Source organism: Lineus longissimus, chromosome 6 (assembly GCF_910592395.1).
Source record: "Lineus longissimus chromosome 6, tnLinLong1.2, whole genome shotgun sequence".
Lineage (NCBI taxonomy): Eukaryota > Metazoa > Nemertea > Pilidiophora > Heteronemertea > Lineidae > Lineus > Lineus longissimus.
Genome location: NC_088313.1, coordinates 20,626,705 through 20,640,482, shown reverse-complemented (window position 1 = coordinate 20,640,482; position 13,778 = coordinate 20,626,705). Strand labels below are relative to the sequence as shown.

Genomic DNA, 13,778 nt, shown 5'->3' with positions numbered 1-13,778 from the left:
ACTGGAAATCAATATTCCCATCCCATACCTGCCTACAATCTCCCTCTTAAGTGTGAACATATGCCCTCCCTTCCACACCTCTGAAGGTCAGTGAGGTCATAGTAACAACCAAGGACTTGTTTACACTTATTCATTACTGACCCAAGATAATATCTTGATCCCAGGCTTTGACATCTTGCCACGCACTATGTTATGGTATGAAGCAAAAAAATCGGGATGAAAGGAGTCTCGAGATGCCTGGTATGTCAACAGCATGTGGTTATGAATATTAGAGGTTCCATTGGAGAATATTCATGTAACCAAGAAGGGTGTTGATCTAATCAGCCCTAATGAGCTGCAGGGTTGTGGTCAAGATCAAACAGAACCAATGTCAAAGCTTTGGTTGGACTTCTGTCTGTCTGGCTGCGATTGATTGGCTCAAGACTAATTGGCGTTGATAGGACGTATAATTTGGGACGACGAACCGACGACACACAAGAACAAGAGGCCTGTGTTCACCGTGAACAACATACAGATAAACGCTTCCGTCTGGCCCAAATCATCATCAGCGAAATATCGAGATTCCAGGCCTAAGGTCACCGTCAATCTAGATATATGCACAACACTCACAAGCCCCAAAGGTAAGATGGTGGTCCATATTGTATAAAAGTATATCCTAGGACAAACATCACAGCCACTAGACTTCATGATCACAATGTGTGGACAATGCGGGATAATATCACCAGCTTTTGTAGCTCGGGACCAGTGTCCCAGCAATATTGAGTCTGAACAGAGCTCGCAAAACAGTACTTGTGAGGTTGGTTACTCAAACCATGCAGTGGTAATGCCTACAATAAGTTCCTCAAGCCCTAGGAAAAGAATCCATACTTCTTCTGAATTTAGATACCTAGTCATGCGCTACTGAAACAAGCCAACAAGTTTATTTCATTTGAATACAACATATTTATTGCACGTACATGTATCTTACCCAGTGTATTCTGACCAACCAAACAGTAACACACAAAAACACCCACCAGCCGTTTTGTTCAAAATATATAAAGATTTTGGCAGGCATTTCCTTCTGGAATATTTACACTGAAGACTAGTGACAGTCTATCTCCAAGGAATCAAATGATGACACTTGAAGTGAAAGTTCAGGCTCTGCCACATCAAAGTGTGTATTCCACGAACAGTCAGACAGACTCCGAAATAACTCCTCAGAATTGCAAAATCATTCATGTGGCCTTCTTTTCCATTGCAGCCGGATCAGTAGAGATGGCGGGTTTTCTCTGTGACGTACATGTTGATGAAAATGGCGGCACCATCGCGATGACAACTACCACACCCATGAACAGGACGAAGAGAATCACAGGAGTAAACACTCGGTAGAGGGGCCACAGACCAACATTCACACTGTAAAGAAAGAAAACAATTGAGCCTCATCATTATTATATGCACATCATAAGCTGGCAAGAACACTATAAACATGAGAGTTGTTTTCAGACTTAACAAGTAATAATTAGTTATTTATATTTTCACTTGACACAGGCTACAGAAAGGCTAGCTTTCATTCCATTAATGCTACTCACAGAATCGATCCAATAAGAAAGCTGGCAGTGGCAATGGGTATGGCAGCAGGATAGAGCTTGTCCCAGTCATCTGTGCTGATCTTCTTGAACCAAGTGAGCCATACTATGAGGAAGGACGCGATGGTCACATTCACACTGATACAGACAACACCAATGTTAAACCAGAACCTAAAAGTTTGAAAGTAAATTCAGGTTATAACCAAATAACACATGATATGTGATTTGCGAGTTTGGTCAAGAAACGTTTTTAAGGCAAATGAAAAACATTATCTGAAAGCAGAGAAATCTATTTGTTTTGATGAAAGGCACTGATTTTGTTACCTGCATTACATAAAAACAAGTTAACAGGTAAGAGCAGCAAAGAGAGAGTCTAGTTACCGAGAATACCCACCTGTTGATCCCAGGATGATATAAGACTGTGTTAGCAAAGTCAGTCCAGTAAAACATCCCAACAGCTGCAAGGAGCCAGCAGATGTTGGATAAACTCCAGGGTTTCTCTGGCTTTGTATCAGGTATTTTGTAATACTTGTTGAAGTCAGGATCTTTCTCTATCTTTTCGAGTACTATAATTAAAACATTTATGGTTAGAGCAGAAAAATGGATTTAATTTTTAAAATGTAACTAAACTTTGATCAAGCAGGATAAATAACCATTTTTCCAGCTACTTCATCCATCAAATACTTTGACCAGTGGCAGTGCAGTAACTTGTGGTGTACATTCAGCATAACTCGCCAACTCATGATTGATCTAGCTGGGACAGTTTTGCTCATGAAAGAACGTAGAAAAGTTTACGAGACTGGTAGGCATACTTACGCTCGGGATCAAAACTATCTGAAATTAAAAAGAAAAAGGGCTGAAGAGTGATGTTATGTTTGATGTTATGAATTTTCTAAGAAAAGTTGTATCAGCCTTTGAAGGCTACAGTTTCGACAAAGAAAAGCCAGAACACAAACAGAAAACATTTGTACACTCAAATCCAGTAAGGGGACTGGCGAAAATTGGGTACTCGCGAATTTTCGCTCATCGCAAGAAAAAGGCTACAATGTCATGGTGCACGGGCACCGTTTTGCTTTATTCGTAAGAAAGAACATTTTTTCTTTACTAACCACTGGTCAAAGATGTATAAAAATGCTTAGCCATCTTCTGGCGGACTCTTTGACGAACATTTTCGTCATATTCTTCTTCAGCGGAAGTCATTTTGGCGTCGTTGACTTCAAGCTGTACGGAAAATATATTATCTACAATATAATTGGAAGTTAATTTTTTTTGAATGTTCCTTAGTTGAAAACTAAAATAATGTTTGACTCTTAACATAAGACAATTATAGATTGTTGCTTAAAAATTTGTACTTAAATTGGGTAATTTATTTAATTTTGTTAAAAAAATGGAATGAAATTACATTTTCTGCAGATGGTTGTCTGCTAGTAGGCCGTACTTCCGGTGTATTTTCCCACTCTTCCCAGCCACAAAAGCGGGTTTGTGCACAAGTTTTCAGTGGTTAATCAAATTTCATTTCAAGCAACAATTACGACACAACATGTATTAAGGCGTGATTTTATGAACTGTTCATTTATAGGATGTGTGTAAAATGTAGGCCTATAGGGATAGCCTATCATGTAGGCTATAGGCAAATGGTAGAATAGGCCTAAATGTACTAGGCTAGGCCTATTAGTATTAGGGGCCTATGCTAGAGACTATCGCTAAGAGAGCCTATTAGTACTAGTACTAGGTAGGTAGGGGATGAATGATGTAGGCCTAGGCGTAGTATACGGGGAGGCTATTTTGTTTTCATTTCCACAGGCAGCTTGATGAGTTTACCATGACATGAATATAGAAAAGGTTATACCTGTTTTGACTGTGCAGTGGTCTGTGAAAGTCAATAATTCAATTGTCACTCAATATGAATATTCAATAATCACTGCTTCAGTGACACTCATGCACTGTGCAGTGTGCAGGCAATAATAGACCCCTACACACCAGGCTTTCTACATCACCTGGTCTTTTGTTCGGGCCTGTTTATAGACCAACATGTGCGTTTTCTTGCCAAGCCATGATTATGTGTGTAGTTGTCTATCATGACATGTACATCACTCCCGGAGACGTCAGCTAACCTCTTGTCTTGCAACCACTGAACCAGTGCTTTTCTGTTACCATTTCAGCAGTCTTGCCATGACAAGCATGTCGGATAATCTCAGAGACAGGATCAACCTGGACAAGCCTCGCTATGATCAGAACACATACTCAGGGCGTGCCAAACATTTCTTCATCACCACAAATCCTCTGAATCTTTTTGCAACAAGTGATCAGTTAGAACAGGCAAAGGCTTTAGTGGAATCTTACAGGTATGTGGTCGATTTTGTTACTTTACATCTTTTCCCAGTGTCAATCACTAGCTGGTGTTGTGGGTGTGTGCCACCTTGTTTGTTTAAGTAATGATGTAAACTGCTGGGAATGCATGATATTAAACTATATTTTAAACGTCATTGAAGGAAGTTCTTGTTCTCTTGTTCAGGAAATGCCAGGAACCACCGGGTACGAAAGTAGATGACTTATGGAAGGCAAAGAGTCTTTATGACTCGGCATATCACCCAGATACGAAGGAAAAGATGATGTTGATTGGTCGAATGTCGGCGCAAGTCCCAATGAATATGACAATCACTGGATGCATGTTAACATTTTACAAGTAAGTCAGTTTTGTTTGTTTCTCTTGTGTCTGCCGAGTGTGAACCATCGTATAGCTTTGGATGTCTAGAGGTACCCATTTGCCTGGCGTGGGATCTTTGGAGTGTATTATGTATTAATAGACAATTTCCTTTTCAGAACGACACCCGCTGTGATATTTTGGCAATGGATTAATCAGACGTTCAATGCAATAGTCAACTATACAAACCGAAGTGGTGATAGCCCGATACCCAAGTCGTAAGTTTCAAACAACTGAATTTGCACGTAATCAAATATATATACAGACTTCGTTACCCTTGATGTAATGTAATGTCACAGCTCGGTCTTCAAAAAACTGGAAAATCGTTGCAACTGACCATGAATTTTGAGGTAATTGACTGTATTTGATGATAAAAAGCAGCGGGGTGTCCTCCCACACTCTTGGAACCGGCCATGCTGTGCACTGTCAGACACTACTCTTCTTTAATATTCATTTCTTTGTTTCTCTGCAGACAGTTAGGTTTATCTTACGTATTGGCGACTGGTGGGGCTGTAGGAACTGCTCTTGGAATCAACAGTCAGATTAAAGTAAGCAGCTTCTTCTTTTGTGTTTGACAATTTGAGTGCCCATCTTCAGGAAATTGGCAGCATGACGTCGATCAGGTTCTGTTACCCATAGGTTTCCTTGGAAAGAGCTGGGCTCCAGCCAAAAAAGACCTAAAGACCACAAGCCTCTCTGCTTATCTTCCAACTAAAAAAAGCCCCTCTATTTTGGAATCCTCAACATCAAAACATGACCGATGATTTAATGCAAACTTGTTGTTTATTCCTCTTAATTTTTCCAGCGTTTTCCAGCAATCTTTGCCAGATTTGTTCCATTTTGTGCTGTGGCAGCTGCCAACTGTATCAATATACCCTTCATGAGGAGTAGGTGAGCAAGCAGTTTCTTTTCTCAAGAGAGTACATTGTAAAATAGGTTGCTGTGGATCCTGACTTTGCCACTGTGGACCTACTTGGGTGTCCTTGTGATCCTAAGGGCTATGCTGGTGGTAGGTCCAACCATGCCAGACGGGGGCGAGGGTCCAAGCATTTGTGATGATGCTTAAAAGGGAATGAGGGCACGTCTCCCTTCGGGAATGCGTGTCCAAAAAGTTTGAAACACTCTGTTGTACCATGCGCTTCTCGATTTCAGGGAGTTAAATGATGGTATACCAGTATTTGGCGAGGATGGAAATCTCGTTGGAGAGAGTAAAAAGGCAGCTCAGAAAGCTATCCGTGAAGTTTTGATATCTAGAAACGTAATGGCAGCTCCTGGCATGTGTAAGTAACCTAACCTGTAACAGAAGACTTCAGACATTTGGGAAATGAAAGGATACATTGACATGTTATAGATGAAGGCATGAGCAAGTCCTACTGCCTGGCTTCAAACTTTGCCATTGAAACCGACCGGCATTTAAATATCTTGGTATTTTTCAGTGCTGACGGCCATATGCATGAATAGACTAGAGAGGACCAGTAAAGTGTTAAGGAAATACCCGATCATGAATCCATTCTACCAAGTTGGGCTTGTGGGAGTATTGTAAGTTTCTGCGAAAATGTTTCTGTCGGGTCATGAATTGATTTGAGACGACTATGAACCACTTACTGATAAATACAGTGCTCTTCTGCATCCAGAACTACATGTAGACAGGTAGTCCATTGACGCATACAGCTCTGTTGTAATCCTTTCATCCCCAACCATCGTCTGAGACTATTGAGGGGAGATGTATAGCTTTGGATTTAGTTCCATAAAGCCCCATTTCGTGATTCAAGGAAAGGCTACTGTCCATTTGATATCTAATATTATTACCATTTCTTTTCTAGCCTCCTATTTGCTACTCCTTTGTGTTGTGCACTCTTCCCTCAGAAAAGGTAAATAGAGTCTTTCCTGAATACTCTGCCCTGAAATAATGGCTATATTTTATTGAAAAGTTCTAGAGAGTTCTTCAGCATACACAGAAGGACCTTCACACATCCCCTTGCTGCACTTTATAGAAGAGCTAGTCCTTGTCTAGCCAAACACATCATAATTCTACTCTACACAACAACAGGTTACCCAATTCACAATAGCGTTCCTTGGGGACAATGGGGTCGGCATTTATAATCCTAGAGTCTTTCATTTTGGGTAAGGTAGGGTTCAATAACCTGTAAACATGGTAAATATAGGTCAAATGCCCCACTGGTGCATTGGAATATAACAAGGTGTGATTCTATGTTACTGAGAATAAGCAAACCTTTCTTTATTTTCAGCTCAATCCATGCATCAAAGTTAGAAGATGATCTCCAGGAAAAGATCAAATCCATGGGAAAGCCGATTGAACGTGTTTACTTCAACAAAGGATTGTAAATTAGTTGGAGCTCCACCACGTAAGGCCGTCTGCACATAGGAGTAAGAACCAGTGAATGAGCTCACAGGCTATCCAGTCTCAGGAATCTCAGCCATCTTTAAACAGCTGATTGATTGTATTCCCATTGATTGATGACTTTGTTGTGGATCACAGTAATATGAAACAAGTATGAAAGAGTAGATATTTCATATGCCGTAGCGAGTTTCAAATATTCATTGCAAAAGAACAACTTTTCTTCAACTTACATAACCTCTGCCTGTTTGTGTGTTTGCTGGTGTGGTCTGTGTTGTGTTGTAGCAATGTATTATACGCACCGATTTCACTGTCATTACTTGTGGATAAGAATTTGTAAGATGATGAGCAATTTTAATTTGTATAAATTTGAAGAATATGTTGAGTGCAATAAAACATCTCTCATCCATCAAAAGACACCAGAAGGTAAATGGTTCTCCTTGACAACTGAGATACATGGATGTCCCATTGTCTTTGGGAATGATATACATAGATGTTCCTTTGTCCTTGAGATACATGGATGTCCCATTGTCTTTGGGAATGATATACATAGATGTTCCTTTGTCCTTGAGATACATGGATGTCCCATTGTCTTTGGGAATGATATACAAAGATGTTCCTTTGTCCTTGAGATACATGGATGTCCCATTGTCTTTGGGAATGATATACATAGATGTTCCTTTGTCCTTGAGATACATGGATGTCCCATTGTCTTTGGGAATGATATACATAGATGTTCCTTTGTCCTTGATATTGATATAAATGGATGCTCTATTGTAAACATGCTCCTTTAGTCCTTGATGATCATATGTAGAATTAAGGCCAAAGGTGCATGTCATTGATAATTCAAATCTCTCGTCATGTGCATACGTTTATGTCTATTGTCATAATAATGAATATATGGTGATAAAGTAAAATGACAACACTTGTTCGTTTTAGTGTATGTTTATTTAAGAAAACTCTATATAGTGTGTTCCAGTAATATTGTGCTGATAGTGCGATATGGTTGGCACATCCTGTATGCTTTGACAAAAGTACCAGGCCAGTGAGAGAGATGTGTCTGCCACAGCTTGACTGACATGAGGCAGATCGAATCGAGCCTGGAAGCTCCACCATCTTGTGAACATGGTGAGAGAGACGACCAGAACAGGGTGTTGCATTGGTCTGGTTCTCATCTCGCTTGCCATGTCACCAATACTGTCCAGCAGATATGAACCACATAAGGTGTTTAATAGAGTGACTGTGTTGGCAACCAAGTAGGAGCGATGAGATGCCCTCTACCAGACAGAACACGAAGAGAGCTGAACATTAGACCGAGAAACAATCAGTCCAAATGGTTGACCATGTTGGCGCCGCTGGTAAGGGACGAATTGTCCCCAACCAGCGTTCCAGGAAGCTCCAATGTCTTCCCAACATGAGGAGAGATTATGGTATAAGCTGCGGAAGTGTCATTGATAATAAACCATGTCTTTGGCACCCATACCGATATTGATGGATACCATCGGTATGTGGTCTCGAGAAGCCGGTTCCAATGACCACTCGTACTCAGGAAAGATGCTGAGATTGCTCTGGGACTCGCTAGCCCCCACGGGCTCGGCTATAGTATAAAACAGCGGCACCCCGACATGCTCGGCGTCTTCGATGAGAAGAAAAAGGAGGTTCGAATCATCGAGATAGCTGTCAGCTCCGACAGTCACGTCCGAGCACGTGCGGAGGAGAAACGATCGAAGTACTGTGGCTGTGATTATCTCATCTCTCTCATCATGTTGTCAACACGGTGGAGCAGCCAGGCCTAATTCGGCCTGGCTGCGACTGTCTCATCTCCCTCACCATGTTGACAACTAGGCAGTGCGGCGAAGACTGATGTGGCCTGGCTGTGACCGTTTCATCTCTCTCATCATGCTGTCACACAGTGGGGCAGCCAGGACTGATTCGGCCTGGCTGTGACTTCCTCATCTCTCTCTGTGACTGCGTCATCTCTCTCGCCATCGTTGACAACTTGGCAGAGCAGCCAAGACTGATTCGCCTGGCTGTGACTGTCTCATCTCTCTCACCATATCAACAACTAGGCAGTGCGGCGAAGACTGATGTGGCCTGGCTGTGACCGTCTCATCTCACTCATCATGTTGTCAACACGGTGGAGCAGCCAGGTCTGATTCGGCCTGGCTGTGACTCAGTGCCTCATCTCTCTCACCATGTTGACAACTTGGCAGAGCAGCCAAGACTGATTTGGCCTGGCTGTGACTGTCTCATCTCTCTCATCATTATCATTGTCAACACGGTAGAGCTGCCAGAACTGATTAGGCCTGGCTGTGACTGCCTCATCTCTCTCACCATGCTGACAACTTGGCAGAGTAGCCAATACTGATTTGGCCTGTGACCCCTGCCGGGACGCGAATTTACAATTCCCAAACAGGATAGTCATAAGATATATTTCGAGCTTTCTGATTGGTCAACTCAGCCAATGTACATGCGCACATGGCCCAAGTGTACTCCTTGTTGTGATGTTGTCAAGTAGTACAGAAGTTTGGGGTTCGAATCCCATGTGGGAAATGACGCCCCCTATGGCCAGGTTGTCATCGAACGCTGCCATCTGGTGGCGCCAGTTGGTACCTGTACTCTCACTGTTGAGTTTCGACCAGAATAGTCCAATAGAACTGATGCTTGCTGTGTTCCAAAACATCGCCACCAACTACACCAGTCGTAATTGGTTGTCCGAGAGAGCCCCTCGAAATGCCGTCAGACACCTCAACAACACGCTCCTTCAACGTCTTCCTACAGAAGAGAAGCTGTACACATCCATAGACACTGTACCCGACATTGATAAAACCGTTCACTATCCAGTCGAATTCCTCAATTCACTCCAACCAAGTGGCATGCCCCGACATGACCTCAAAATTAAAAGTTGGCTGCCAAATAATGCTCCTCCGCAACCTCGATGACCCAAGATTGTGCAACGGGACGCGCCTCATCGTTTCAAGGCTTCTAAGCAACATCATTGAAGCTACCACTATTGCCATCGGCGAATATGCAGGATCAACAGTCTTAATCCCCCGGATACCGCTCGTTCCAAGTGAATGTCCATTTCAGTTCAGGCAACTCCAATTTCCCGTGACACTCTCCTTCGCTATGACAGTGAATAAAGCCCAAGAACAGACACTAAAAGTCGTTGGACTATCGTTAGGCCTATGTGCTGGAGTTTGCAAAGTTTGGGTGCGGGGTATGATAATGAAAATGTTTACATCTGTACATTGATGATTAGATAACAAGACAAGGAAGAAGAAAAAAAGAAACAAGAAAATTTGGCAGATTCACCGGGGGTCGAACCCGTGACCAGCCGATCCACAGTCAAACACCTTCAGCGCTGAACCGTCAAGGCTTTCACGTTGAGATGGAGATTTTATTCGCCTCTTATATGCGGTATGCAAACGAGCGCGCCACAATAGTGACAAGGTCGCGCAGGTGGCAAAGTGATTAGCCGAAATAGTTCCAAGGAATCGTATATTTCGATAGTTGTACAGATTTTTCTCAACATATCGTATGTATATACCTCAGTGATATAAAAGATTATCTTTGCAGTTGATTTAACGTTTGAATGACCTTTTTTAAAAAGTTTTTCAAAATCGAGGTCAGCAGGGTCAGACACAATCATTTATTGTTTTGAAAGACTCCGGCAGGGTCAAAAGAAACAGTTGTTGGCGCCGATGATGTCAGCAATATGGCGAATTTCCGCCCCACCCGTGAGATTTGCTCTTCACGTCATGAGCACATTGAACTGCTAGTGAACCGTGCTCAATATGTACCGGCTACCGCTCTCTCCATCATCAACGACGATATATGTCGGTGCCGGCCGTGCGAGGTCGTTTCAATGAAAAAGACGCACCCCACTGCCGTACCCGTACCTGAGAAAACTTGCCGTTTTAGGCAGATTTGCGATGATTGAAACAATACATCTACCTCATAATTCATGTACTCGAACGCCCGGAATCAGTATGTGCTGGAGTTTGCAAAGTTTGGGTGCGGGGGTATGATAATGATGATAATGAAAATGTTTACATCTGTACATTGATGATTAGATAACAAGACAAGGAAGAAGAAAAAAAGAATTTTTTTTTGGGCAGATTCACCGGGGGTCGAACCCGTGACCAGCCGATCAGTCAAACACCTTCAGCGCTGAACCGTCAAGGCTTTCATGTTGAAATGGAGATTTTATTCGCCTCTTATATGCGGTATGCAAACGAGCGCGCCACAATAGTGACAAGGTCGCGCAGGTGGCAAAGTGATTAGCCGAAATAGTTCCAAGGAATCGTATATTTCGATAGTTGTACAGATTTTTCTCAACATATCGTATGTATATACCTCAGTGATATAAACGATTATCTTTGCAGTTGATTTAACGTTTGAATGACCTTTTTTAAAAAGTTTTTCAAAATCGAGGTCAGCAGGGTCAGACACAATCATTTATTGTTTTGAAAGACTCCGGCAGGGTCAAAAGAAACAGTTGTTGGCGCCGATGATGTCAGCAATATGGCGAATTTCCGCCCCACCCGTGAGATTTGCTCTCGTCACGTCATGAGCACATTGAACTGCTAGTGAACTGTGCTCAATATGTACCGGCTACCGCTCTCTCCATCATCAACGACGATATATGTCGGTGCCGGCCGTGCGAGGTCGTTTCAATGAAAAAGACGCACGCCACTGCTGTACCCGTACCTGAGAAAACTTGCCGTTTTAGGCAGATTTGCGATGATTGAAACAATACATCTACCTCATAATTCATGTACTCGAACGCCCGGAATCAGTATGTGCTGGAGTTTGCAAAGTTTGGGTGCGGGGTATGATAATGATGATAATGAAAATGTTTACATCTGTACATGGATGATTAGATAACAAGACAAGGAAGAAGAAAAAAAGAATTTTTTTTTTGGCAGATTCACCGGGGGTCGAACCCGTGACCAGCCGATCAGTCAAACACCTTCAGCGCTGAACCGTCAAGGCTTTCATGTTGAAATGGAGATTTTATTCGCCTCTTATATGCGGTATGCAAACGAGCGCACCACAATAGTGACAAGGTCGCGCAGGTGGCAAAGTGATTAGCCGAAATAGTTCCAAGGAATCGTATATTTCGATAGTTGTACAGATTTTTCTCAACATATCGTATGTATATACCTCAGTGATATAAACGATTATCTTTGCAGTTGATTTAACGTTTGAATGACCTTTTTAAAAAAGTTTTTCAAAATCGAGGTCAGCAGGGTCAGACACAATCATTTATTGTTTTGAAAGACTCCGGCAGGGTCAAAAGAAACAGTTGTTGGCGCCGATGATGTCAACAATATGGCGAATTTCCGCCCCACCCGTGAAATTTGCTCTCGTCTCGTCATGAGCACATTGAACTGCTAGTGAACCGTGCTCAATATGTACCGGCTACCGCTCTCTCCATCATCAACGACGATATATGTCGGTGCCGGCCGTGCGAGGTCGTTTCAATGAAAAAGACGCACCCCACTGCCGTACCCGTACCTGAGAAAACTTGCCGTTTTAGGCAGATTTGCGATGATTGAAACAATACATCTACCTCATAATTCATGTACTCGAACGCCCGGAATCAGTATGTGCTGGAGTTTGCAAAGTTTGGGTGCGGGGTATGATAATGATGATAATGAAAATGTTTACATCTGTACATGGATGATTAGATAACAAGACAAGGAAGAAGAAAAAAAGAAAATGTTTTTTTTGGCAGATTCACCGGGGTCGAACCCGTGACTAGCCGATCCACAGTCAAACACCTTCAGCGCTGAACCGTCAAGGCTTTCATGTTGAAATGGAGATTTTATTCGCCTCTTATATGCGGTATGCAAACGAGCGCGCCACAATAGTGACAAGGTCGCGCAGGTGGCAAAGTGATTAGCCGAAATAGTTCCAAGGAATCGTATATTTCGATAGTTGTACAGATTTTTCTCAACATATCGTATGTATATACCTTAGTGATATAAAATATTATCTTTGCAGTTGATTTAACGTTTGAATGACCTTTTTAAAAAAGTTTTTCAAAATCGAGGTCAGCAGGGTCAGACACAATCATTTATTGTTTTGAAAGACTCCGGCAGGGTCAAAAGAAACAGTTGTTGGCGCCGATGATGTCAGCAATATGGCGAATTTCCGCCCCACCCGTGAGATTTGCTCTCGTCTCGTCATGAGCACATTGAACTGCTAGTGAACCGTGCTCAATATGTACCGGCTACCGCTCTCTCCATCATCAACGACGATATATGTCGGTGCCGGCCGTGCGAGGTCGTTTCAATGAAAAAGACGCACCACACTGCCGTACCCCTACCTGAGAAAACTTGCCGTTTTAGGCAGATTTGCGATGATTGAAACAATACATCTACCTCATAATTCATGTACTCGAACGCCCGGAATCAGTATGTGCTGGAGTTTGCAAAGTTTGGGTGCGGGGTATGATAATGATGATAATGAAAATGTTTACATCTGTACATGGATGATTAGATAACAAGACAAGGAAGAAGAAAAAAAGAAAATGTTTTTTTGGCAGATTCACCGGGGGTCGAACCCGTGACTAGCCGATCCACAGTCAAACACCTTCAGCGCTGAACCGTCAAGGCTTTCATGTTGAAATGGAGATTTTATTCGCCTCTTATATGCGGTATGCAAACGAGCGCGCCACAATAGTGACAAGGTCGCGCAGGTGGCAAAGTGATTAGCCGAAATAGTTCCAAGGAATCGTATATTTCGATAGTTGTACAGATTTTTCTCAACATATCGTATGTATATACCTTAGTGATATAAAAATATTATCTTTGCAGTTGATTTAACGTTTGAATGACCTTTTTAAAAAAATTTTTCAAAATCGAGGTCAGCAGGGTCAGACACAATCATTTATTGTTTTGAAAGACTCCGGCAGGGTCAAAAGAAACAGTTGTTGGCGCCGATGATGTCAGCAATATGGCGAATTTCCGCCCCACCCGTGAGATTTGCTCTCGTCTCGTCATGAGCACATTGAACTGCTAGTGAACCGTGCTCAATATGTACCGGCTACCGCTCTCTCCATCATCAACGACGATATATGTCGGTGCCGGCCGTGCGAGGTCGTTTCAATGAAAAAGACGCACCCCACTGCCGTACCCGT

The 13,778-nt window shown here is 42.5% G+C and overlaps 2 protein-coding genes across 5 annotated transcripts; one reads left to right on the top strand and one right to left on the bottom strand.

Moving 5' to 3' along the window:
* Window positions 1–924: 924 nt before the first annotated feature.
* LOC135489462 (transmembrane protein 128-like) lies at window positions 925–2,882 on the bottom strand. The gene is made up of 5 exons (XM_064774826.1): window positions 2,675–2,882; window positions 2,382–2,399; window positions 1,960–2,131; window positions 1,569–1,736; window positions 925–1,392 (listed from the first exon to the last, which is right to left on the bottom strand). The coding sequence occupies exons 1-5, from the start codon at window positions 2,880–2,882 to the stop codon at window positions 1,215–1,217; spliced, it is 744 nt and encodes a 247-aa protein (XP_064630896.1). The 3' UTR covers window positions 925–1,214.
* A 102-nt stretch (window positions 2,883–2,984) lies between these two features.
* Window positions 2,985–7,544, top strand: LOC135489461 (sideroflexin-1-like). 4 transcript variants are annotated; one of them, XM_064774822.1, is made up of 10 exons: window positions 2,985–3,043; window positions 3,728–3,910; window positions 4,081–4,251; window positions 4,389–4,487; window positions 4,742–4,817; window positions 5,075–5,160; window positions 5,422–5,549; window positions 5,706–5,808; window positions 6,093–6,140; window positions 6,519–7,544. In XM_064774822.1, exons 2-10 carry the CDS (start codon window positions 3,738–3,740, stop codon window positions 6,613–6,615), a joined length of 981 nt encoding a protein of 326 aa, XP_064630892.1. In that variant the 5' UTR covers window positions 2,985–3,043; window positions 3,728–3,737; the 3' UTR covers window positions 6,616–7,544. The 4 variants fall into 4 exon arrangements, with proteins under 4 accessions (XP_064630892.1, XP_064630895.1, XP_064630894.1 ...); XM_064774825.1 differs by having other exon boundaries at window positions 2,996–3,039; window positions 3,731–3,910; XM_064774824.1 differs by having other exon boundaries at window positions 2,996–3,039.
* The last annotated feature ends 6,234 nt before the right edge of the window (window positions 7,545–13,778 follow it).

Bases quoted from the DNA above. Each gene is read 5' to 3' on its own strand.
- LOC135489462 (XM_064774826.1), bottom strand. From the start codon at position 2,882: ATGTTAAGAGTCAAACATTATTTTAGTTTTCAACTAAGGAACATTCAA. The intron at 1,737-1,959 runs GTGGGTATTCTC...TCAAACTTTTAG, and splicing joins TATCATCCTGGGATCAACAG to GTTCTGGTTTAACATTGGTG. The intron at 1,393-1,568 runs GTGAGTAGCATT...CTTTCTTTACAG, and splicing joins TTTCTTATTGGATCGATTCT to TGTGAATGTTGGTCTGTGGC.
- LOC135489461 (XM_064774822.1), top strand. From the start codon at position 3,738: ATGACAAGCATGTCGGATAATCTCAGAGACAGGATCAACCTGGACAAG. The intron at 3,911-4,080 runs GTATGTGGTCGA...TCTCTTGTTCAG, and splicing joins GCTTTAGTGGAATCTTACAG to GAAATGCCAGGAACCACCGG. The intron at 5,161-5,421 runs GTGAGCAAGCAG...TCTCGATTTCAG, and splicing joins ATACCCTTCATGAGGAGTAG to GGAGTTAAATGATGGTATAC.